A 27896-nucleotide genomic window follows, 5' to 3' on the forward strand; every position below is an offset into this window, starting at 1 on the left:
GTATAAACTTCTGCTGTATGTTTGCTGCACGCCTCTCAGTGGTCCTTTACACATAGAGATTTTTTATGCACGGATAAGAGTTTCATGTATCGCAATGGCAGTGCCAATAATGAATAATTTATTTAGAAGTATATATAATATCTATTTCTTTTATTCAAATGTCTACATTGTGTTGTTTTCTAAAGGTAAATCTTTCTTTCTTTGTAAATCGTTTTTGTAAACTGATGTAAAAAAAAAATTCAATATGCAAAAGACAAATAAATATATTTAGATAACCATGTTGTAAATTTCATAACATAACATCACATCATATTCTACAGTTACTACATGTAACATAACATCATAATAACATCATATTCTACTGTTACTACATGTAACATAACAGCACATCATATTCTACTGTTACTATATGTAACATAACAGCACATCATATTCTACTGTTACTACATGTAACATAACATCATATTCTACTGTTACTACATGTAACACAACATCATATTCTACTGTTACTACATGTAACATAACATCATATTCTACTGTTACTACATGTAACATAACATCATATTCTACTGTTACTACATGTAATATAACATCATATTCTACTGTTACTACATGTAACACAACATTATATTCTACTGTTACTACATGTAATATAACATCATATTCTACTGTTACTACATGTACAGTAACATAACATCATAATAACATCATATTCTACTGTTACTACATGTAACCCAACATTATATTCTACTGATACTACATGTAACATAACAGTAGATGTTACATGTTTTTCTAGAAGTGTGAAATAAATAAATAAATAAATAAACAAACAAACAAACAAACAAACAAATAAATAAATAAATAAATAAATAAATAAATAAATAGATAGATAGATAAATAAATAAATAAATAAATAAAAAATAAATTTATTCTGTAAACTGCTTTGAGACAAGGTCGATTGTCAAAAGCACTATACAAACAAACAAACAAACAAACAAACAAACAAACAAACAAATAAATAGGTTCAGTTTTCAAATGATGTGTTAAGGTCCATATGCTTAAGTTCTACTAAACCAGGTATGGAATTAAAACAGAAACTCCTGTACACACACAGACACACACAGACACACACACACACACACACACACACACACACACACACACACACACACACACACACACACACACACACACACACACACACACACACACACTTATGCATGCACACACACACACCCCATCAGTCTGTACATCATCCAGTGCAGTAAATCATCCAGGTGGTTTAGAGAAGTGATTTCAGTCTTGCTCTGGGCGAGCAGCCCAGTAATAAATGAATAAATGCACTTATATACAGTATGCAAAGCGATCCTTTAAAGTGACTGTCAATGTAATTTTTGCTGCAAAACAGGAATATAAAATTCATATTGCCGACCTGAGTCAGCTCTCTTGAGCTCTGTTCTTTTTAGTGGGTAATGTTGCTCTGTCACAGCTCCAGGTTCTTGGTTACAATCCTGAGATTAGGTTACAGAGATTCTGTGCATGTTCTCATCCCTGTGTCACATACATGTGGGCTTATTCTGGGTTCTTCAGTGTTCTTCTCACCTCACAATTACATGCAGATTTAACACATGAACAAAAAAATGACTATTTAGCAGAGGATGCAGCTGTACTCATGACTCAGCCTGACAGGTAAGAATGGTGTGTGTGCGAGTCCTGTTATAAAACCTGCCCCATTACAGCTGTTTTATACAACATCACTAATTTATGCAGTATATTCAGCTTCCAGATGAAACCCACACAGACACGGTGTGAACATGTGAAGCTCAGGATTAAAAAGGGGATGCTGCAAAATAGCAACACTGCATGCTGTGCAAAGTAAATGTTTATTATTATTAATATTATTAACGACACGTACTGGATGTTTGCTAGATATCTGTTTCTCTGTAACCTGTGTGTGTGTGTGTGTGTGTGTGTGTGTGTGTGTGTGTGTGTGTGTGTGTGTTCACAGGCGTTAAGACTCGTGTAAATCTTTCCCACAGAGACAGAGGGGTGAATCTGGGTTAACAGATGGCACCTGTGAATCAATTAGACAGAAGCCCATAATAACCTTCATGACCCTGAACGAACCCTACACTAATTAATGAAGGACACATGCCGTAAATCTCACACCCGGCCACTTCATCATGACTCACACACACACACACACACACACACACACACACACACACACACACACACACACACACACACACACACACACACACACACACACACACACACACAGTGAGGTATTCTCTGTGTCTGTGAATAGAAATGTCAGCATTTTGTCAGACACACAATTTGCCACTCTAATTTTACCCTATTAACACCCGGATGTGTCACTTTGTTTACCGATTCACTTCAATTCGATTTGTTTAGTGCTTTTAACAATAGGCATTTTCACAAAGCAGCTTTACAGAAAACCAGATCCCTAATAAGAAGTCATAGGAGACAGTAGAGAGGAATGAAACATCATGAGTCATGAGGAAGAATCCTTCATGAGGTAACCAAGCTTTAAAGGGATCCTGTCCTCTTTTGGGTGATAACAGATAGACGGATTATAAATCGTTACAGTATTCAAGTGTAGAAGAAGTAAAGAAGAATAGGATTTATTTATATGAAAAAAAGCTAAGGGTAGGTTTTGGGAAACCAGTAAACATTTATGTATAAACTTTTTATGTAAACGATCCTGTGGTGTCACTGCAGCAGCCTGGGTTTGATTCCTGGGAGGGAAGTGATCCAACCTGTGAGGGGTTAAGTCTCAGTACCGATCCAAAGCCTGGATAAAAATGCGAGGGTTACTTCAGGAAGTGCATCCGGCATAAAACCTGTGTCAAAAATCCAAATGTGTGTCGGCTGATCTGCTGTAGCGACTCTGAACAAGGAGCAGCTGAAGGGCAACAACATTTTTGTAGCATTTTCAGAAAAACTGTCTAAATACGCTCAGTGTTATTTTGTAAATTCCCCAAAAGACAAAAATCAAGTTGTTTTCTTATTTAAAAATTTGCCTTTTACAAGGTCACATAGACACTATACATCTGACCCAAACTTTCGAATAAGCAGTTTGGTTACCATGGCAACCTGGACATTTACAGCATTTGGCAGGCACCCTTATCACCCCCGTAGTGGCAACCTGGGAGTCAAACTTACAACCTACTGATCAGTGATTCAACACCATAACCACTAGGCTACCACATCCCATCTCTTCTTTCATCAATAGACAACATATAAAACATAGATTTAGTCAATTTGTCTTGTCTTTCTTGCTTCCGCTTGTTGAGCGATTTGAAATATGTGGCTAACTAGCTAGCTAGCGATCTAGAATAACAAAGGTTATGCTAATACATTGAGATGATGTCTCATTACTACAAACAAGAAAAACAGTAGCCTTTTTTTACTCAAGTGATTCGAATTACCAGACTATTGTGAATATTCTCCTGAGATTACCATGAGTATAAAACTTTATATAGAGATATAATACACACACACACACACACACACACACACACACACACACACACACACACACACACACACACACACACACACACACAGGAAGTGAGGTGAGCACCAGTCTGGTTTGTTGATCGGGGGATGGGAGATGAGAGGAGAGGCTTCCTACTTCCTCCCTCTGCTCAGAATGCATAGGCTTTCAGTTCTGATGAAGCGAATGCAATTATGTGTGAAATAAAACGCCATAGTGACGGATGGCAAGAGAGAGTGTGTACATGTGTGGGTGGGTGAGACCAAGAAGGGGATGGTGGAGTCAAATGGACGTATCAGTGTTGACTAACGACACACCAGCACTCCATCTGTTACTACACCCACCTGCTACTCAAATGCTTAGACGAGAGAGAGAGAGAGAGAGAGAGAGAGAGAGAGAGAGAGAGAGAGAGAGAGAGAGAGAGAGAGAGAGAGAGAAAGTGTTATGAATCAATGGGAGAGGGAGGAGAGAAAGGGGAGGGTGTGTGTGTGTGAGTGTGTGCGTTGGTGAGAAGGGAGGAGGAAAAGAGGCAAGGAGGCAGCATCAGACACCAGAGAGTGACGGAGAGTGAAAGGATAACCGAGAGGAACGACAGATCCAGATCCTGAGCGAGAAGCAGACAGACATAAAGAGAGGGATACAGGTAGAATCTTTCTCTCTCTCTCTCTCTCTCTCTCTCTCTCTCTCTCTCTCTCTCTCTCTCTCTCTCTCTTTCTTTGCTGTAAATATCAACACAAAGAAGGAAACACCATGTGTGTGTATTATAATTATATATATCATATATATATAATTACACACAGTTTATATGTGTGTGTGTGTGTGTATGTGTGTTATTGTGTGTGTGTGTGTTCATCCCTGTGCCTGCTATCAGTGCATCTCAGGGACCTTTATTTCCTCTACCAACAGAGCAGAGCAGCACTGCAGACTGACTGCAGAAAAACAGACAGAGAGAAACAAAGGGATCCTCCTTTACAGAGAGGCAGACATGAGACAATGTTTTGAGGGGTGTGTGTTTATCTTGGAGTGTGTGTGTGTGTGTGTGTGTTAGAGAGAGAGAGAGAGAGAGAGAGAGAGAGAGAGAGAGAGAGAGAGAGAGAGACAGACAGACAGACAGACAGACAGACAGACAGACAGACAGACAGACAGACAGACAGACAGACACAAGCACACACAGGCACCACATGTCAGGAAGTGTAATGGGTTGATTAGGTCTTTAGTGGTTTTATGGACACAATGTCCTGAGTGTGTGTGCAAGTGTTCTAAGGTACATATGGAATATTTTATATATTTATTCTCTCTCTCTCTCTCTCTCTCTCTCTCTCTCTCTCTCTCTCTCTCTCTCTCTCTCTCTCTCTCTCTCTCTCTCTCTCTGTGTGTGTGTGTGTGTGTGTGTGTGTGTGTGTGTGTGTTGTGGTCTAGCAAATAGTGCTGACCAATATGGACTAGCTAAAGCATCGAAGCACTCAGACAACAAGCAGAGCTCAGATTTATTCTGTATTATTATGCTGGGTTTTTAATTGTGTGTTAAATTTAATTTGCCCAGTTTTTGCCCTAATTTTGATAAAACTTTGCAGTATTTATTTATTTTTATTTAATAGTCAAGCACATAACTGATGTTAATGGCTTAATTATCGGAAAGACACTGAAGCACAGACAGCTAAGGAACAGCAGCGGTTTATTAAGATTAAATATTCATTCACTTCGTTTAGCAGGAACATTTGTACACATGCTCATTCGTGCTATTAAACACAACACACAAAGCAAAACAAAGTCGTACAGATACACATCATGAACTTATAGCATTTCCACTGTACATCTGTTCAGATTAGGTGCCTGCAGTAGCCTCAAGTTCCTGTTCAGTGTTCGATGGATTGTGGGATGCTTTTCTGTTCACTATGTTTGTAAAGAGTGTTTATTTAAGTCACTGTAGCCTTCCTGTTGGTAAATAACGCTTTCTAAGCCAACATCTGTTGTGTGACTGTCTTTTATTCACCCCAAAAACATGTCTCGAAGTGCTTATCTTTTCTTTACAGTAAGAACCTACCTAAGTGACAAACGCAAATCCCAGATATTTAGAAAAGATGAATCTATCTTAGAAGCAAACTTCTATATACTTAGACTTTAGCTCCACCCCTTCTAAGATCTACAATCTCTATGGGTAAAAATCATGCCTATGCATCAACATTTATATCTATTAATTATAATAAATACTAGATATAAATGTTGATGCATAGGCATGATTTTTACCCATAGAGATTGTAGATCTTAGACGTTAATGGCAGCTTTATCCAGTCTGCCCTTTAGTATGTTTTGCTTCTTTGTTATTTTCCCCTTAAGTTCATTTGAATATGGAAATGAAGCTGGATCTGAAAAAGATGAAAAACTGACCAAACAACATGGTTTAACTATCAGATCATCTTTTTACACATTAACCCTAAGTATGACACTGCCAGATAGAGGAAAAGTCCAGGGTTTGACTGACACATGCCAGGTCCGTGATTTGCCTCAAATTTAAAATAAAGTGTAGTCAAAAATCTTTTGTAACAGTAGAAATCCCAATGCATCTTAGATTTATAGTCTGGTATTTTAGAGTCTGCATTTGAAACATCTGCACCTTCACAAAGGATGGGTAGAGATTTATTCGACTCCACACCTCATTAGCTCCAAAACAGAGCACATTTTTTTAGTTTTATTCTATACTTGCATATTTTTATTTTTTTATTTTACAAGGAAAGCCAGAAGAGCCGAATGTGGGGCAGCTGATTGGCCCAAGTTCACTTTTCCCCAGTAGGATTAAATTCAGGTCATACAGTAAAAACGGATGGACTGCATGAGAAAAAACGGCTTTGGAAGCAGAGCTGTTATTGACCTTCTTGTGGAAATGTAGGTAAAGCAAGCTCAATAAAATAGCTAGAAGTCACCATTAATAATGTGATTTATTTACAAATGACAAAACAAATAAATGTAACAAGAACACAAATAATAATAATAATAATAATAATAATAATAATAATAATAATAATAATAATAATAATAATAAAATTGCACCACAAACAAACTATTTATGTCTTTATGGAATGCTATAAATTTTGCAGAGTAGTTTGTTAAATCAAGAAAGCAGACCATGAGCAGTGGAAGTGAAGAGATATATAGAGAGATTTTACAGGAAAAATTAATTAATTAGTTGTTGAGAAAAATGGGGATGAGTGATTGGTTGTTGAGAACAGTGAAGATCAGTGATTGGTTGTTGAGAACAATAAAGATCATTGATTGGTTGTTGAGAATAATGGAGATCAGTGATTGGTTGTTGAGAACAATAAAGATCAGTGATTGGGTGATGAGAACAATGGAGATCAGTGATTGGGTGATGAGAACAATGGAGATCAGTGATTGGGTGATGAGAACAATGGAGATCAGTGATTGGTTGTTGAGAACAATGATTCTGACTAGTGGTTGAGTATCATAACAATGGATTATGATTGTAAAAATAATTCACAAAACAAAAATGTTTTGTTGTTTTTGTTGCTTTTTTACATTTTTTTACATTTTTATGGTGAGAAGTGTCTCTCATACATCACAGTGGATTCTGCTAGCACATTTTTCACCTTTTTCACTCACCAGTTTCCATCACTGTTCAGGAGAAATCTGAAATCTGAAACAGAAATATCAGCGACATTGGCGCAGGCTTAAATATCCAGGGTGCAATGCAACAACACATTAATCTGAGTTGACTCGGCTATTCCGTGATCTCTGAGATGACGAGTGATATGCTGTTGATGGCACATATGTAGAAGAGAGAGAGAGATCTGGAAAGAATAAAAGATTAAAGCCTCGTTGCATCACAGTCTTTAGCTACAGTTGAAGTAAGGCCTAAATCCCATTGGCTTGACGATCAACGTTCTAAAATAAATCAATATACCGATTAACATTAAAGTCATACAGCGTGTTATTTGGACAAAATAACTGGCTTTTTCACAGCAACAAACATATTATTCTGCATTAAGATTATTTCTGTAATTCTGTAATATTTATTTACTGTATACGCTTTCATATATACCACTTGCTGTAAATATGCTAGATCTATCTATCTATCTATCTATCTATCTATCTATCTATCTATCTATCTATCTATCTATCTATCTATCTATCTATCTATCTATCCTGCATCTTAGCCTAACCTAGATCTTAAATACAATGAATGTAAAGGAGCTGAATTTACTGTCAAGAAAGTCTAAGTGTAAGTCTACAAATGGAGAAAAGTCTAAGTCTATAAATAGGGAAGAATAGAAAGTGATATAAAAACAGAGTATATGCTCAAGCAGTTAAGGCTCTGGGTTGATGATTGGAAGATCATGGTTCAAGCCCCAGCACTGACAAGCTGCCACTGTTGGGACCTTGAACAAGGCCCTTAACCCTCTCTGCTCCAGGGTCCTATATCATGGCTGTTCTGACCCCAAACTCAAAAGTTGGGATATGTGAGAAAATAATTTCACTGTGCTATAATGTAGATGTGACAAAAATAAAGGCATCTTTTCTAATTTGCACATCAACATAACGCTATGAGAGATTAAGTTCACAATAAACAGGTTTCCATCTGTGGGATTTAGTGCAAAATTGTTTTAGCTGTTTGTCCATTAAGGCAAATGGAACTTTTGGTATTGATACTTAAAAAAAAATATAAGTCCAGTATAATTAAAGTATAGTTATCTAACATACAAGTGGAAATGATACCGTGTTAGAACAAAAGCATTAACATGTGAAAGATATGATACAAGCTGCTGACCAATCAGATGATCTGATGGATGCAAAACATTTAGATTTTATAGACATTATATAGACATTATATCTCGAGTCTCGAGTGAGTAACAGTTAGTAAGATCAACACAACACGTGAAAGACTTCAGGACAGATGACTCTGTGTTTATGGATGCTTGTTAAAAAATTTTGATCTCTTTTATTTTTCAAGTGAGGACAAACTAAATGTGGGAAGCTGATATTTAAATGTTTAAATCTGTTACGTGTTAATCGGGAAATCCGCAATATTAAAAAGAATTATAAATTGTCTTTGATAAATTGATTTGATGGAAATATTTGCTGTATACGAAGAACAAATGAAGTTATCTAAAGCTTATTGTGTAAGAAAATACTTTAAAATCTGCTTTATAAATATCGCACTATGATTAGTTTAGCAAAATGAATGGATCAATATTTTTAAATGAAGGGCAAAATCTACACTTAAGTAAAATATTTTAGTGAACTCATTAAATAGAAATATGTATATTTACAAAGTTAATTTATGCTGAAATGTTAGATATTTTATATGAATGGAAATTCTGACCTTAAATTTAATACAATGATCGATGAATTATTTCTTATAGTGAATAATGTACTTTCATATACACACAAGAAAATGTATTTATTAAATTAAGTAGATTAATCATTACAGTGATGCTGCTTTTAAGGAAAATCGAAATCGAATTATTTTTTCTTGCATACTTCATAATAAATAAGGATTATAATACGACGCTTTAAAAATAAATATCAAACTGGAAAGCAACGGAAAAAAAATTGTAGACGGCTAAATATCCTCACTCCTGTTTCCTACGATGGTCAGGAAGTGCAATACAAAATAACAATTCAGAGAGGATAAAATAATGAATGGGGGCATGATGGTTAGCATGTTCGCCTCCCACCTCCAGGGTTGGAGGTTCAATTCCCACCTCCACCTTGTATGTGTGGAGTTTGCATGTTCTCCCCGTGCCTCGGGGGTTTCCTCTGGGTACTCCGGTTTCCTCCCCCGGCCCAAAGACATGCATGGTAGGTTGATTGGCATCTCTGGAAAATTGTCCATAGTGTGTGAGTGTGTGAGTGAATGAGAGTGTGTGTGTGCCCTGTGATGGGTTGGCACTCCGTCCAGGGTGTATCCTGCCTCGATGCCCGATGATGCCTGAGATAGGCACAGGCTCCCCGTGACCCGAGAAGTTCGGATAAGTGGTAGAGAATGAATGAATGAAAATAACGAATGACATTTTACAAATGACTGAAATTTACAATGACAATGCACACAAACCAGAAAAGGTAGGTACTGTATAGTTTGCAAATGGAAGTCTTAATGCTGATTGGACGATACATCTGTCACTCAAAACATACAGGTAGTAGGAAATTGTGTATCAAACTTTATTTCTTGTGCATGTGTGGAGTTCAGAGTTCCCTTTAAATTTAAGAAAATAACATTTTGCACTTCTTGGCCACCTTATTTCACACACACACACACACACACACACACACACACACACACACACACACACACACACACACACACACACACACACACACATGGCATAAACAAGCTATGTATATCCCTTGTCTTCTGAATACTTGGTATAACTGATCCCACGAGGTGGAGGTGATGATATCACTGTTAGGACTCTGGGACTGGGAATGATGTCTTCACCCACTGAGAGAAGAAAGAATAGAGAAGAATAGAGAATAAAATAAAATCCCACAGATTTCACTTTTACCTTTTTAGTGCCTGCCTAAAGTCCTTGACATCGACATCAGTGAGCGTGAGTTTGACACAGTGAGGTAAAATTACAGTTAATAGTTATTAGATTGTCTTCAGGACAAAATGGAGCTGGCCTGAATAAAGGAGTAATGTAGAGCTAATATATCCAGGTTTATTAAATTGTAAGCACTGTGCAGCAAATGTGTGTATCTGTGTTACACACAGCAAAAGATATGTTCACCTACTGTACAAGATAGAAAGCTACCATCTTTTTCTCTCTTCATGCATCGTTCCCCATACGAGCATTAATATTTATCCCATCTGTTTGGACAAGCCGCTGGAGATAATAAGCATGCGTTTCTGTAATAACAGACACTTCCTTATAACAGGCTTTATTATGGAATACTCCACTGGGAACATTTGCAAAAATGCATGAGCGGTATCAAAGGTGTGGAACTGCATATGTGTGTGTATGGGTGTGTGTTAGGGATTTGGACAGTCATTCATTCATTCATTTAATACAGTGGAACCTCGGCATACAAATTTAATTCGTTCCGGAGGCGAAACTTTGTATTTTTCCACAGGAAATAATGTAAATGCTTTATTAAGGAAGAAACGTTCCAGCCACCCACAAATATTACCGATACTACCAATCTCCAACCCTGTAATTTTTGCATCTAAAAACATCTAAACAATCAGCATTTGGAAATGAGATGGACTGTAGATGTAGAAAATATCTGAAATTAACAGGCATTACACTTCTCTTACTCTTAATTTATCATTTTTAATTACCTTAATTACTTAGTTCTCATGATTAGTTCCAAGGTTTTTCTTCAACAAGCCTGCATGCAACAGTCTTGCCTTCTCACGGATCATTACCTCCGAGACGATGTCACTGGCATTTATTCTCTTGTTTATCCACAGCAACGATAATTTCTTAATGTCCTCTAATACTTCTGATCTTTTTTTTTCTAAAGCACTGAAAATCTTGAAGAATTGTTCTTACAGTATGGTGGATGCTGGCTGTCCATAATTCTCTAGCAAGATGATTTCTTTCTTAATTTCCACTGAAAGTGTCACCCTTTTCTTCATATTGTACTTTCTAACTTTTTTGGGACCCATGGTGTTAGGTGTGAAATAAATCTTGCACAAATTTCAAAATACATACAAAAAAACTGCACAAACACTAAACTTAATCAACGCCACAAATCAGTCAACAACGAACAAATGTGTGAAAAATCACGAAGCTTTTGAACGCATGCCGAAGAAACCGTGGGTATTGTGGGATTACAATAAGTAATAGCACACACCCCTGCCCTGTGTAGGACACCTACACACACCCGTGCCCTGTGTAGGACACCTACACACACCCGTGCCCTGTGTAGGACACCTACACACACCCGTGCCCTGTGTAGGACACCTACACACACCCGTGCCCTGTGTAGGACACCTACACACACCCGTGCCCAGTGTAGGACACCTACACACACCCGTGCCCTGTGTAGGACACCTACACACACCCGTGCCCAGTGTAGGACACCTACACACACCCGTGCCCAGTGTAGGACACCTACACACACCCGTGCCCAGTGTAGGACACCTACACACACCCGTGCCCTGTGTAGGACACCTACACACACCCGTGCCCTGTGTAGGACACCTACACACACCCGTGCCCTGTGTAGGACACCTACACACACCCGTGCCCAGTGTAGGACACCTACACACACCCGTGCCCTGTGTAGGACACCTACACACACCCGTGCCCAGTGTAGGACACCTACACACACCCGTGCCCAGTGTAGGACACCTACACACACCTGTGCCCTGTGTAGGACACCTACACACACCCGTGCCCAGTGTAGGACACCTACACACACCTGTGCCCTGTGTAGGACACCTACACACACCCGTGCCCAGTGTAGGACACCTACACACACCCGTGCCCAGTGTAGGACACCTACACACACCTGTGCCCTGTGTAGGACACCTAAACACACCTGTGCCCTGTATAGGATACCTATACACACCCGTGCCCAGTGTAGGACACCTACACACACCTGTGCCCTGTATAGGATACCTATACACACCCGTGCCCTGTGTAGGATACCTACACACACCCCTGCCCTGTGTAGGACACCTACACACACCCGTGCCCAGTGTAGGACACCTACACACACCTGTGCCCTGTGTAGGACACCTAAACACACCTGTGCCCTGTATAGGACACCTATACACACCCGTGCCCAGTGTAGGACACCTACACACACCTGTGCCCTGTATAGGATACCTATACACACCCGTGCCCTGTGTAGGATACCTACACACACCCGTGCCCTGTGTAGGACACCTACACACACCCGTGCCCTGTGTAGGACACCTACACACACCCGTGCCCAGTGTAGGACACCTACACACACCCGTGCCCTGTCTAGGACACCTACACACACCCGTGCCCTGTATAGGACACCTATACACACCTGTGTCCTGTATTGGATACCTACACACACCCATGCCCAGTGTAGGATACCTACACACACCCGTTCCCAGTGTAGGATACCTACACACACCCGTTCCCAGTGTAGGACACCTACACACACCCGTGCCCTGTGTAGGACACCTACACACACCCGTGCCCTGTCTAGGACACCTACACACACCCGTGCCCAGTGTAGGACACCTACACACACCTGTGCCCTGTATAGGACACCTACACACACCCGTGCCCAGTGTAGGACACCTACACACACCCGTGCCCAGTGTAGGACACCTACACACACCTGTGCCCTGTGTAGGACACCTAAACACACCTGTGCCCTGTATAGGATACCTATACACACCCGTGCCCAGTGTAGGACACCTACACACACCTGTGCCCTGTGTAGGACACCTACACACACCCGTGCCCGGTGTAGGACACCTACACACACCCGTGCCCAGTGTAGGACACCTACACACACCCGTGCCCTGTGTAGGACACCTACACACACCCGTGCCCTGTGTAGGACACCTACACACACTCATGCCCTGTGTAGGACACCTACACACACCCGTGCCTGTATAGGATACCTACACACACCCGTGCCTGTATAGGATACCTACACACACCCGTGCCTGTATAGGATACCTACACACACCCGTGCCCAGTGTAGGACACCTAGAGACACTTGTGCCATGTGTAGGACACCAATACACACCAATACACACCTGTGTCCTGTGTAGGACACCAATACACACCTGTGCCCTATGTAGGACACCTACACACACCTATAGACCTAGACCTAGACCTACAGACATCCTGTCTGTCTCTGATGCTGAGAAGCTAGTTCATGCATTCAGTTGACATCAACCTACAGTAAAACCCTGTTATGTTTTTTTTTAAATATACAGTACACAAACTGGGAAAAGTGCTAGTTCGAGTTTTTCAGGAAAAATTAGGTCTTCACCCCTCATTTGAAGATAGCCAGTGACTCAGCTGTTCGGACATCTAGGTGAAGTTCATTCCACCATCTCGGTGCCAGTACAGAAAAGAGTCTGTATGTATACAGTACCTTCCTCTTACCCTGAGAGAGGGTCCTCATGCTTTCACAAGTAATATAATTATATAGTTATAATAATTGTAGAGTATATAGTAATAGAGTAATATATACTGTACAGTCACCCAGTATTGTCATGCACATGGACCATTTCTCTTCCATATTCCCGCTTTCCCTATCAAATATTTACAGTATAGAATAGAAACATTAATTTTGTCACATATACATTACAACAGGGCCAAATTCTTTCTTCATGTATCCCTACTTTGGAGGTTGGGGTCAGAGCACTGGGTCAACCATGATACAGCACACAAAAAGCAATGAGGGTTAAGGGCCTTGCTCAAGGGCCCAGCAGTGGTAGCTAGGCAGTGCTGGGGCTTGAACGCTTATTTTCCAATCAACAACCTAGAGCCTTAACCACTTGAGCTATAACTGCCTCTAATATGTCTTAGAAAAGAAATATTTCTGTCCACCATATAAACAACATCTGCACTTAGACTTTGCCTTTGTTTGTAGAAATGAATAGATTTCCTGATTATTTCATATAAAACTTGGATGCCAAAGTGTATTTTAACTAAACTAGCCTTAACTAGCTGCCGCTTGGGTTCTGTATCGTAGCTGATCCTGACCTCAACTTCCTAACAAACTGGGATCGTTTTAGTGCTGTGATGTATATGTGACAAATTAAACCTTCTTCTTTTTCTTCTAATAAAAATCCATCACTCTTCACACAACTCAGTGTTGAAATGAAGCTAAACAAAATGCACCGATGCATTGTTTAATATCCTGAACATAATCCATTAAAAACGTACAGCTCATTAGTTATCTGTCCTGTTACTCATTATGAACATACAGATTTAGCAGGAGCATCCAATGATTCACATGACCACACACACACACACACACACACACACACACACACACACACACACACACACACACACACACACACACACACACACACACACACACACAAGTCAATGAAGATAAACCTAAATGACAGTATTGATCTGTGTGTGCTGGTGTGCTTACTACAGTTACACTCAGAGACAGATGTTTGTGGTTAGATGATGGAAGGAAAGAGAATACACTCTCTCTCTCTCTCTCTCTCTCTCTCTCTCTCTCTCTCTCTCTCTCTCTCTCTCTCTCTCTCTCTCTCTCTCTCTCTCTCTCTCTCTCTCTCGGGCCAGATTAGATGAGGCAATTTCACTGTTTGACAAGAAACCATGTGATATTATTTGAGGAACAGAACTCTATAGAATACTGTCATGTCATTATAATATTTTTACTCTTTCAACTTCAGGTTACATTCTGAGAGCTGATCCATGATAGAAGCCATGCCGGTCCTCTCAGCAGGTGCAGGTAAAGACACACACACACACACACACACACACACACACACACACACACACACACACACACACACACACACACACAAAGTACAATTTGTTCTTATTTCCTAATGTCTTTTTTTCAGGGCTGCACGAGACGCTGGCCCTGCTCACCTCTCAGCTGCGTCCTGATGCTAATCACAAAGAGGACATGGTCTTCCTCAGAGACGTTTTCAGTGAGCGGAGCCTGACATACTTAATGAAGGTTTGTGTGTGTGGTTGTGTGTGTGGTACTTAAGTGAAGTACATGAGCTCCCGGTGCTATGATATAATTAATGTTGTTAAACTGTAATAAACTGTAATGGAGTGGAGTGGCGTGGAGTGGACTGTAACAAGCTGTGTGTGTGTGTGTGTGTGTGTGTGTGTGTGTGTGTGTGTGTGTGTGTGTGTGTGTGTGTGTGTGTGTGTGACTATAGATCCATGAGAAGCTGCGTCAATATGAAAGGCAGAGCCCCACGCCAGTGCTCCACAGCGCCTCCTCTCTTGCAGAAGATGTAAACATACACACACACACACACACACACACACACACACACACACACACACACACACACACACACACACACACACACACACACACACACACACAGTTTCTCCCCAGCAAGGCTGAGTGCGTGAATTAGATTTACAGCACTTTAGATGTGAAAACTTTTCACTGTAATTCAGTCTGAGATCAGTCACTCATCTGTAATGGGTTTAACAGGATGTAACAGAATCTGTCTGCAGACAAGATGTTTTTTCAGTCCATCTATAAGGAAGTCTTCAAGTAGAAGGAAGTCGTTGGATTTCATTTAAGCACATCATATTTCACATCTTGTGTTAGCCAGCTAGCGAACATAAGAGAATTTCTCAGAAAGATTTTTTTTAAATCATATTCTTGAATGTTTATTAAGTTTATTGTTCTTTGCTAGCTAACTCACCAGATAAAACCTGACAGGATTTTTAATTCATATTCAGAAATGTTTATATTTCAATGCTTATGCCAGCTAGCTAGCTAAGAAAATTCATGAATGTCCAGAAATGTCCCTGTTTTTGCTTTCTAACTATATATATTACTGCTAAACTGATCTAGCTAAATAAGTAAAGCTAGCATAGTTTCTATTTCTGAGAGAACTTTGTCATATTCACAAATGTTTGTTAAAGTTCATCAAGTTGACTACACTGTTAACACGAAGGAGCTAACTATATCAAAACTAGCTAATTAAGAATAGCTTTGACTGGATTTCTGAGAGAAGTCACCGGTAACACTGGCAAGCTAACCAGGATTTGACAGGATTTCCATTTAGTTAGCATGAATATTCTCCTCATTTTCACTTTCACTGCTAGTTGGCTATTGCTATGAACGTTAATAAGCTTTACTGCTATCTAAGTAACTAGCATTAGCTCACCCAAAATGATTATTTGCACTTGTATGTAAGTACAAACTTAGTTACAGAATCTTATGTCCTTACACAATCCTAGTTGGCTACAAACATGTTTATATGGTAGATATAACTGAGTTGCTTTACTTGTTCAGGGTACAATAGCTAACGTTTACTAAGCTAATTGCTATTCTAAATTAGTCATATTCAAAGTCATATTCATAGTTTCATCTTCTGGCAATTCATGTTCATGATGTTGATATGAGTTTATGTCTGCCTTACAGGAGAAAACATGACAGGATTTCTTGTCAGATTTCATTTCATGAGAGTTGATTTTGTATTTGAAGAGATTTAGTTAAAATAGATTCTGTTAAGAAAGATGAATCTAATGTCTTCCTTTTATGCTTGGCAGGTTGCTGAGGAGCTGCAGAGCGGCCCCATGAGTGTTGAGGAGAAAGAGCTGCTTCACTTGCTGACATCACCTCACTTACGGGTATATTCTCAAATTCTAGTCATCATATTAAATCTAAAGCTCAGGCACTGTGTGTAGTTGTGTGTAGTTGCAGTAGTGTGTAGTTGCAGTAGAATGTAGTTGCAGTAGAGTGTAAATGCAGTAATGTGTAATTGCAGTAGTGTTTAGTTGCAGTAGAGTGTAGCTGCAGTTGTGTGTAGCTGCAGTAATGTGTAGTTGCAGTAATGTGTAGTTGCATTAGTGTGTAGCTGCAGTAGTGTGTACTTGCAGTAGAGTGTAGCTGCAGTAGTGTGTAGCTGCAGTAGTGTATAGCTGCAGTAGTTTGTAGTTGCAGGAATGTGTCGTTGCAGTAATATGTAGTTGCAGTAGTTTGTAGTTGCAGTAATGTGTCATTGCAGTAATGTGTAGCTGCAGTAGTGTATAGTTGCAGTAATGTGTAGTTGCAGTAGCGTGTAGCTGCAGTAATGTGTAGCTGCAGTAGTGTGTAGTTGCAGTAATGTGTAGATGCAGTAATGTGTAGTTGCAGAGGTGTGTAGTTGCAGTAGTGTGTATCTGCAGTAATGTGTAGTTGCATAGGTGTGTAGTTGCAGTAGTGTGTATCTGCATTAATGTGTAGCTGCAGTAGTGTATAGCTGCAGTAATGTGTAGTTGCAGAGGTGTGTAGTTGCAGTAGTGTGTAGATGCAGTAATGTGTAGTTGCAGTAGTGTATAGTTGTAGTAATGTGTAGATGCAGTAATGTGTAGTTGCAGTAATGTGTAGTTGCAGTAATGTGTAGTTGCAGTAATGTGTAGTTGCAGTAGTGTATAGTTGCAGTAATGTGTAGTTGCAGTAGTGTGTAGCTGCAGTAGTGTGTACTTGCAGTGGAGTGTAGCTGCAGTAGTGTGTAGCTGCAGTAGTGTGTAGCTGCAGTAGTGTATAGCTGCAGTAGTTTGTAGTTGCAGGAATGTGTCCTTGCAGTAATGTGTCATTGCAGTAATGTGTCATTGCAGTAATGTGTAGCTGCAGTAGTGTATAGTTGCAGCAATGTGTAGTTGCAGTAGTGTGTAGCTGCAGTAATGTGTAGCTGCAGTAGTGTGTAGCTGCAGTAATGTGTAGATGCAGTAATGTGTAGTTGCAGAGGTGTGTAGTTGCAGTAGTGTGTATCTGCAGTAATGTGTAGTTGCAGAGGTGTGTAGTTGCAGTAGTGTGTATCTGCAGTAATGTGTAGTTGCAGAGGTGTGTAGTTGCAGTAGTGTGTAGCTGCATTAATGTGTAGCTGCAGTAGTGTGTAGTTGCAGAGGTGTGTAGTTGCAGTAGTGTGTAGATGCAGTAATGTGTAGTTGCAGTAATGTGTAGTTGCAGTAGTGTATAGTTGCAGTAATGTGTAGTTGCAGTAATGTATAGTTGCATTAATATGTAGTTGCAGTAGTGTATAGTTGCAGTAATTCATAGCTGCAGTAGTGTGTAGCTGCAGTAATGTGTAGCTGCAGTAATGTGTAGTTGCAGTAGTGCATAGTTGCAGTAATGTGTAGTTGCAGTAGTGTATAGTTGCAGTAATGTGTAGCTGCAGCAACGTGTATCTGCAGTAGTGTGTAGCTGCAGTAGTGTGTAGCCGCAGTAATGTGTAGTTGCAGTAATGTGTAGCTGCAGTAATGTGTAGTTGCAGTAACGTGTATCTGCAGTAATGTGTAGTTGCAGTAACGTGTATCTGCAGTAATGTGTAGTCGCAGTAGTGTGTAGCCGCAGTAATGTGTAGTTGCAGTAATGTGTATCTGCAGTAATGTGTAGCTGCAGTAATGTGTAGTTGCAGTAACGTGTATCTGCAGTAATGTGTAGCTGCAGTAGTGTGTAGCTGCCGTAATGTGTAGTTGCAGTAGTGTGTAGTTGCAGTAATGTGTAGCTGCAGTAGTGTGTAGCCGCAGTAATGTGTAGCTGCAGTAATATGTAGCTGCAGTAATGTGTAGTTGCAGTAACGTGTATCTGCAGTAATGTGTAGTTGCAGTAACGTTTATCTGCAGTAATGTGTAGCTGCAGTAGTGTGTAGTTGCAGTAATGTGTAGCTGCAGTAATGTGTAGCCACAGTAATGTGTAGTTGCAGTAATGTGTAGCTGCAGTAATGTGTAGCTGCAGTAATGTGTAGTTGCAGTAACGTGTATCTGCAGTAGTGTGTAGCTGCAGTAATGTGTAGTTGCAGTAGTGTGTAGTTGCAGTAATGTGTAGTTGCAGTAGTGTGTAGTTGCAGTAATGTGTAGCTGCAGTAGTGTGTAGCCGCAGTAATGTGTAGCTGCAGTAGTGTGTAGCCGCAGTAGTGTGTAGTTGCAGTAATGTGTAGCTGCAGTAATGTGTAACTGCAGTAATGTGTAGCTGCAGTGGTGTGTAGCCGCAGTAATGTATAGCTGCAGTAATGTGTAGCTGCAGTAATGTGTAGCAGCAGTATTGTGTAGCTGCAGTAGTGTGTAGTTTCAGTAGTCAGGGTCCAGTGAAAGAAATGTATTTCAGTGTAAGAGATAAAGTTTTTATTGAACGTAATTTTTTAACATAATCACAGTGTCAGGAAGCAGCTCTGTGAAAAAGTAACACAATAATCATGTCTAATGTATTCGAAGGCGCTGTTGTCCGTTCATGACACAGTGGCGCAGAAGAACTTTGACCCTGTGCTGCCTCCACTTCCCGATGACCTCGAGGAGGAGCTGGAGGAAGAGTCGGTCAAGATCGTACGTCTGGTCAAGAACAAAGAGCCACTGGTGAGGAGACGCAAGAAGAGGGATGAAAAAGAGAGAACAAGGATCCTGACATTATTAATTTTATACTGTACAGAAATGATAAAGTCTGCAAAATGTATTTATTTCAAGTGTGTCAGCATCTTAAAGGTTCTTCTGTAATATGTATACATTTGTTTTACCAATAAAAAAAATGGTATATAAGATATTGGGGTTTCACAAATGGCAGATATTTCACAAATGTTTCTAACATTTTAAATTATTTTGTCTTGTCAGTGGAGGAAATTCCAACCCAAACTTACTAAAACTCTATATAACAATTTGTTCTTATCGAGTCAAAAATATGTTGCCTATAACATATTATTAGTATTATTTTATTTTATTATTTATTATTTATTATTTTTAATATTTTTTTCCTCATTTCTTTGCGTGGATGTGTGTGTGCGTGTTGTGTCGTATCTCCTCAGGGGGCCACCATTCGGCGTGACGAGTCTACAGGAGCCGTCATCGTAGCACGCATTATGAAAGGTGGCGCTGCTGACAGAAGTGGTGAGTGACACTTCAATCAAAATCGATGCTAATTCATCTTGCAGCAGTTTCTGGTTCTTCTGACTGATATCGAAGCCTCGTGGCTTTCTGGTGTTTGTAGCGCCTTGTGCTGTGATAGTTCTGCTCTCTTTGTGTTAACACTGTATTAAATTCTCATTCTTAAACATGGTACTAGTTGAGATACTAATACTAAAATCCCTGTTGTTAGCTAGAATACAATATATGCTAATATACTAGTTGTACACTAGTTAACTAGTTGGTTAGAGCTGTGCTTCAATCTTCAGCATGTGTAGCAGATCTCGATTCGTAACCACTCGACGTCAGAGAAACACGACCACATAATGGATGATCGATATCTGGTGTTATTCCTTTAACATAAGCAGTGTGAAGCAAAATTAGCATGCACATGTTGGAAGTGCTACTCTGTCACTCCTGCAAAGGAAAAAGAACACGTGCAATTTGAGGCGCTAAATAAGAAAACACTGCTAAAAGCGCCATTTCTATTAAAAAAATGCTAAACATGTTGCCGTACACCGCAACAACCTTAAAGCTTCAATTTTTCTTAAACAGTATATGCAAGAAGCGATATAAACTCCCACGGTGCACCACATTCAACAGTTAGTAGGGACTTCATTATTAAGCAGAGAATATAAACATACGTTGTAACATAAATGACATTTAACAAGTTTTAATGAAGTTAATCCAAAATGATTTATTACAAATTGAACTTTTTTTTTTTAAACTCACACATTTCCCAATCAACCGGCTACACATTTAAAGTCATCGAAATCAGCTCAGTTCACAGATGTTCAGAAAAAATATAGAAATTAAAGAATGCATCCTTGGATTTAGACACACGTTACTGCATTACATAAAACACACATAAAAGCTAGAAGACTTGCTGGGATGGTTTGTTTCCTATTTGCATACTCATAAATATTCATCGAACTCGGATTTATTTTATTCTGGATACCTGGAGTTTGTCCATTCAACATAACGTTTCCTATGGTTTAATATATATATATATATATATATATATATATATGTGTGTGTGTGTGTGTGTGTGTGTGTGTGTGTGTGTGTGTGTGTTATATACATATATTATATATGCATTATGTTGTGTATTATGTTTAGGTTATTATTATTATTATTATTAGTAGTAGTAGTTGTAGTAGTAATAAACATTTTCTAATTAAATTAGACTTCAGAAAACTGCCAGTCTGAACATTTTACCATGGAGTTGTCCTATATAGCATAAATGAGCACGCACACACACACACACACACACACACACACACACACACACACACACACACACACACACACACACATTCATTATATATTATTTAAGCTTTTCATAGTAGCTGAATTATGAATCAGCTAAATTACTCATAAATATTCATCGAACTTGGAATTATTTTATTCTGGATACCTGGAGTTTGTCCATTCAACATAACGTTTCCTATGGTTTAAAAACACACACAAAAACACATACATATGCACACATATATACATATGTATATATATGTGTGTGTGTGTGTATTATATACATATATTGTCACAATTAGTCACAGGCGAATGCGGATCAAAATGCAGTTAAATCCTTTTAATAGACAAAACAGGAAACAAACAAGCAGGCAAAAACTGGGCAGAACACTGAGCAGGACAGGGCACAGGAACAGGGCACAGGAACAGGGCACAGGAACAGGGCACAGGAACAGGGCACAGGAACAGGGCACAGGAACAGGGCACAGGAACAGGGCACAGGAACAGGGCACAGGAACAGGGCACAGGAACAGACAGCATAGCACATACTAACAATGACTCACAACAGGGAAGTGAACAAACAGAGTAAATATAGGGAACAAGAACCAATCACAAGATGGAGGCAATCACAGACTAAGACAAAACACCTGGGTTAGAGAATGAGTGCAGTTAATGTCCATGGTAACAAATAAGTGGGCGGGGTCAACAATTAACAGCAGGGAATGACAGCAGACAGAAACAAGGGAAAACACAGACAGACTCGTTACATATATTATATTTGCATTATTTTGTGTATTATGTTTAGGTTATTATTATTATTATTATTATTATTATTATTATTATTATTATTATTAGTAGTAGTAGTAGTAGTAGTAGTAGTAGTAGTAGTAGTAGTAGTAGTAGTAGTAGTAGTAGTAGTAGTAGTTGTAGTAGTAATAAACATTTTCTAATTAAATTAGACTTCAGAAAACTGCCAGACTAAACATTTTACCCCGGAGTTGTCCTATATGGCATTAATGAGCACACACACACACACACACACACACACACACACACACACACACACACACACACACACACACACACACACACACACACACACACATTCATTATGTATTATTTAAGCTTTACATAGTAGCTGAATTATGGACGGGGTCTCTTCTGACTCTCAGGAGTCCCATGAGATTCTATCAAAAGAATCAAACAGACTCAGTAAGCACACGGCCGCTAATAATATCACCATTGTTAGGCTTTGTGTGTGCAGGTAGATTATACCGGTGATGCAGCTTTATCTGTCTTACTAAACATTCACACTAGTCAGTAGCTACAGAAATTTACACAAAATCAAGCAAACTCATGAGTTGAACATGATTATTAATTATACCGTATGTGTCATCGCTGAAGACAAATTTGTCGCTCGCAATTACAACAAAAAAATTTATTAATAAAAAGAACTGCAATAACTTTAGTGTCACAAATTTTGAAAAATCTGCAGCAAAATCAAGCAAATAAGAGAGGGACTGAATAGTACTAAACACTTACTGAATCGCAAAAGTGTGTGTGTGTGTGTGTGTGTGTGTGTGTGTGTGTGTGTGTGTGTGTGTGTGTGTGTGTGTGTGTGTCACTCTAATACCCTCCTTTTCTGAAATTAATGTTGTTGATTTGACAGAATTGGACAAAAATGTGAACAAAAAGGGCTAGATTTGAGGAACATGGACAATGTGTGTAGTCTAACTGTGTACAATCTAAAAAAGCTTAAAGGATTGTATTATTATTATTATTATTATTATTATTATTATTATTATTATTATTATTATTATTATTATTATTATTATATGATTTAATAATGTATGTGATTTAATAATAATAACAGAGGATCTTATTTCTTTCGCCTGTTTGCAGGTCTGGTGCATGTAGGTGATGAACTTAGAGAAGTGAACGGCATCTCAGTAATGAACAAGAGACCAGACGAGATCAGCCAACTATTAGTATGACCATGATTATCATCATCATCATCATCATCATCATCATCATCATCACTCTCACTCCATCATCATCACTTCTTCATCATAGTCATCACCACCACCACCACCATCATTATGACATCATCATTGTCGTGATTACAACCACCACCATCATTATCCTCACCACCACCATTACCATCATAATCATAACCACCACTAAATCATCACATTTTAATCATCATCATCATCATCATCATGATCATCATCATCATCATCATAACCAACACCATCATCATGACAACCACCACCATTATCATCATCATCACAATCTTTATTGTCACCATCACCACCATTATCTTTGTCATCATCACTATCATGGCCATCATCATCACCCACCATCACCACCACTATCACCACTAACACCATTATCTTTATTATCACCATCACTACCACCCTCACCACTACCACCATCGTCACCACCATCATCGGCACCATCATCATCACCATCATCAGCACCACCACCATCAACACCATCACCATCACCACCACCACCCCCACCACCACCATTATCTTTGTCATCATCACCATCATAACCACTACCATCATTATGACAATCACCACCATCATCATCATCATCATCATCATTGTCATAAAATACATTCATTCTATAGTACTAACTGAATTTTCCTGTCTGGGTTTTTCTCTCAGTCTCAATCTCAAGGCTCCATCACGTTAAAAATCATCCCTGCTATTAAAGAAGAGGACCGTCTGAAAGAGAGCAAAGTAACTAACATAGAATCTTATTTTCCTCTTCAGAATCCTAAAAGATGTAACAGAAATTCAGCTCAACTTGTCTTTCCTCCAGGTCTTCATGCGGGCGCTGTTCGATTACGTCCCTTTAGAGGACAAGGCCACACCCTGTCAGGAGGCGGGGCTACCGTTTAAGCGTGGGGACATCCTGCAAGTCGTGAGTCAGGATGATGCCACTTGGTGGCAGGCCAAGAGAGTCGGGGACAGCAACCTGCGTGCTGGACTCATCCCATCCAAACAGTTCCAGGAGAGGTGAGGAGAGAGATTAGAGTTTATTTGTCAAGAAATAAACTCTAACTCTAATGTCTTTAAATGAAATCTGTGTCACTATCGCGTTACTTCCCTTTTCTCTATCAGACGCTTGACCTACAGACACAAAATGGGCAGTTTACCCAATTCCAAATCCACCAAACAGTCTGCATGTGAGTATTTCTCTTAATTCTTCATTAATCCTTTCACTCACTTCACTAATTTACTTTCTTCTTGTAGTTAACTAATATTCATTATTTATATCCAATTTATATAAAAAAATGCAAAAAAAACCCAACAAGTTTCATAAAAAAAAAATCAATAAAACAAAGTTGTTGTACTTCAGTGATTCAGCTGTTAAATTCCTATTTAGGATCTTAGGCATTGTCTTGCATAAGTTTGTGCACCCCAAGACACACTCTCTCTCTCTCTCTCTCTCTCTCTCTCTCTCTCTCTCTCTCTCTCTCTCTCTCTCTCTCTCACACACATTCTCTCTCTCTCTCTCTTTCTCACACACACACTGTCCACTCTCTCTTCTTTTCTCTCCTCCTCCTCTCCTTCTCCTCTATCTCTCGGCACCCCTCTCTCCTCTCTCTCTCCTCTCCTCCTCCGTCGAGCGCGTCTCCACTCTCCCTTTCTCTCTCGATCTTTCTCATCTACAGTCTCTCTCTTCTTACTTTCTCTCTTCTCGGGGGTGGGCGAGGGGGGATCGAGTCCCTCTCTGCTCTGCTCCCTCTCTCCGTCTCTCCTCTCATCACGCTCTACGCCGCTCTTGACTCTCTCATTCTCACCCTCTCTCTCTCATATCTTCTGTCGGTGTCTCACTCTCATCGGCATCTCACGCTCGAATCTCCGGGAAACGCTACCCTCGGCGATGCGTCTTCACCTCCTCTTTCTCTCTCGTCCTCAATCAAGCTCATCTCTCGAGGCACGGTCGCCATCATCTCTCTCTCCTCTCTCTCTCTCTCCCTCTAAACAGACCCCAACCCCCCACCCCCGGCAGCGGCCCGAATATACGCCCTCCTCTCCTCTACTCTACTTCCCCTTCCCTTTCACACCCACTGCTCCTCGAAGTCCGGTTCTCGTCTTTCTGCTTCGTCGCCTCTCTCCCTCCGGTCTTCTCTCTCATCGTCTCCCTTCAATCTCTCTCTCTCTCTCTCTCTCTCTCTCTCTCTGACAAAAATCTGTCTCTCCCACTACTTTCTATCCAACTTTCTCTTGTGCTCCTATTGGCAGTTAGAAGTAGTTTGATTTCCCTTCTAATTGATTTACATTTATTTATATAATGATCTATAATCACACACACAACACACCCAGGACAACAGCAGCATAAAACATGTAATGGAATTCTTTTTTCTTTACTATGGCTTACTCTAGACGACCAGGGATGTGACAAAGGTAGGTACGAAGCTAGAAACCCACACACACACACACACACACACACACACACACACACACACACACACACACACACACACACACACACACACACACACACACACGACCACACTCTTCGTGGCTCACTATTTCCCATCACCACCTCAGTCATCCCCCCATCTCTTCTCCTTTCTGTGTCCCTCTACACCTTGAATTAGGCGAGTCCTTTTTTTTTGACAATTAATATTAGCTTTAGTAGCAAGGGCATGGAATTAATAAATGGCAAAAACAAATAAATTAAAAAAAAAAAAAAAAAAAAAAAAAAATAATAATAATAAAATAGGACAAGTTAGACATATTTATAAAATCATTCATATTTATTTAGTACAGTACGTTATCAATATATAATATAAACCAGGGTGTATAATAATAAAATAAACCAGGGTGTATTATACACATATACAACATATATTTCAGATATTAAGGTATAAAAAATGCTAAATACATAACAGTGACTAAGAAAATCTATTGATTAAGCAGCAGTAATGTGATTTACTGTGATTTATAGCCAGTGTACAACCCAAATGCAGGTATAAATTTCAAAATGATCAGAAACCTTCTTCAAATGATTTTAGCTCCCTGTCTGCTTTGCACATGGCGTAGAACGGAAATGCGATCGAATGTAACGCTGCACGATTAAAACCGGGAAGTACCATATTTTATATTTTATAAACCATATTTTATATGTTTAAATGTTACAAATCCTTTCATCATAAGCCTCTGCATACGAAGCGTGCATATGTATGAATATGAATCCTCTTCCACACCAACCCTTTATAACCCATTTTAACCCTTTATAACCCTTTATAACCCTTTATTTCCTGTACATGACATGTTGCACAAGTACATCCACCCTTCACATTTACAGACAGTATGAGATGTTGCATATCTGCTGTCTTGTATGTCTTGTATGTCTTCCTGCCTGTTGTGCCAGAGCTTGTGTCCATGCTGTTTCCTGTCCTCTCCTTGCTTCTTCCTGTCCTCGTCCTCCTGTCTTCTTCCTGGGCTCACTCCCTCTCTCCCTGCTTGCTTTCCCTACAGAGGACTGTGACTGTGAGGGCTATTTCAATGGACACTACATAGGTGAGAGCCTGCATGCCTTCCTGAGCTGCTGATGACACACACACACACACACACACACACACACACACACACACACACACACACACACACACACACACACACACACACACACACACACACACACACACACACACACACACACACCTTTGCTGAACATCTCTACAGGGCCTTCTGAAGCAAGGGGATGGAGAATCAGTCAATCTCAGGGTGGATTAAACAATATCAAGTTGCCTATAGAAACTTTCAGCCTACAGAAATATATACAGAGAGAGAGAGAGAGAGAGAGAGAGAGAGAGAGAGAGTGAGAGAGAGAGAGAGAGATAGAGAGAGCGAGCATGTGAGAGAGAGAGGGAGAGAGTGTGTGTAAGAGAGAGAGAGTGTGAGAGAGAGAGAGATAGAGAGAGAGTGCATGTGAGAGAGAGAGGGAGAGAGTGTGTGTAAGAGAGAGAGAGAGAGAGAGAGAGCATCTGAGAGAGAGAGGGAGGAGTGTGGTGTAGATCTCTCCCTCCGAGAGAGAGAGCGAGAGAGAGAGAGGATCGAGAGGCGGACCGGGTGGAGAGAGAGAGTCGTAAGAGAGAGGACGAGCCAGAGACACGACAGAGAGAGGAGAGAGGGGAGAGAGAAAGAGAAGGAGATGAGGAAATAGAAGAGAGAGGAGAGTGCATGAGAGACAGAAAGGAGAGGAGAGCTTGTTCGAGCTTTTTAGAGCGAGAGTGCGCGCGTGTGTAAAGTGAGAGAGAAAGAGAGAGAGACAGAGAGAGAGAGAGAGAGAGAGAGTATAAGAGTGAGAGAGAGAGAGAGAGAGAGAGAGAGAGAGAGCATGAGAAACAGAGAGAGTGTGAGAAACAGAGAGAGTGTGAGCGAGAGAGAGAGAGAGAGAGAGAGAGAGCATGAGAGACAGAGAGAGAGCATGTGTGTGTGTGTGTGTGTGTGTGTGTGTGTGTGATGTGTGTTAATAGAGAGCTCTTCTGCTCTCTCTCTCTCTCTCTCTATCTCCTCTCGAGAAGAGAGAGAAAGTCTTGTCACATCATATCATCTGTCATATTAGAA

At 40.0% G+C, this 27896-nt stretch overlaps 1 protein-coding gene across 2 annotated transcripts in view; it reads left to right on the forward strand.

Annotated features, from left to right (window-relative positions):
• Positions 1-3988: 3988 nt before the first annotated feature.
• mpp3a (MAGUK p55 scaffold protein 3a) overlaps positions 3989-27896 on the forward strand; it is a 34831-nt gene continuing 10923 nt past the window's right edge. Inside the window, exons 1-13 of one of the 2 annotated variants that reach the window (XM_027161056.2) lie at positions 3989-4166; positions 14868-14926; positions 15042-15160; positions 15372-15449; positions 16729-16809; positions 19375-19512; positions 19956-20037; positions 23206-23291; positions 23976-24050; positions 24133-24329; positions 24435-24499; positions 25704-25724; positions 26805-26846. In XM_027161056.2, the coding sequence (XP_027016857.1) occupies positions 14890-14926; positions 15042-15160; positions 15372-15449; positions 16729-16809; positions 19375-19512; positions 19956-20037; positions 23206-23291; positions 23976-24050; positions 24133-24329; positions 24435-24499; positions 25704-25724; positions 26805-26846 (1021 nt within the window). In that variant the 5' untranslated portion in view covers positions 3989-4166; positions 14868-14889. The remainder of the gene's footprint in view (positions 4167-14867; positions 14927-15041; positions 15161-15371; positions 15450-16728; positions 16810-19374; positions 19513-19955; positions 20038-23205; positions 23292-23975; positions 24051-24132; positions 24330-24434; positions 24500-25703; positions 25725-26804; positions 26847-27896) is intronic. The other variant, XM_027161057.2, reaches the window with a different exon arrangement.

Source organism: Tachysurus fulvidraco, chromosome 15, assembly GCF_022655615.1.
Source record: "Tachysurus fulvidraco isolate hzauxx_2018 chromosome 15, HZAU_PFXX_2.0, whole genome shotgun sequence".
Classification (NCBI taxonomy): domain Eukaryota; kingdom Metazoa; phylum Chordata; class Actinopteri; order Siluriformes; family Bagridae; genus Tachysurus; species Tachysurus fulvidraco.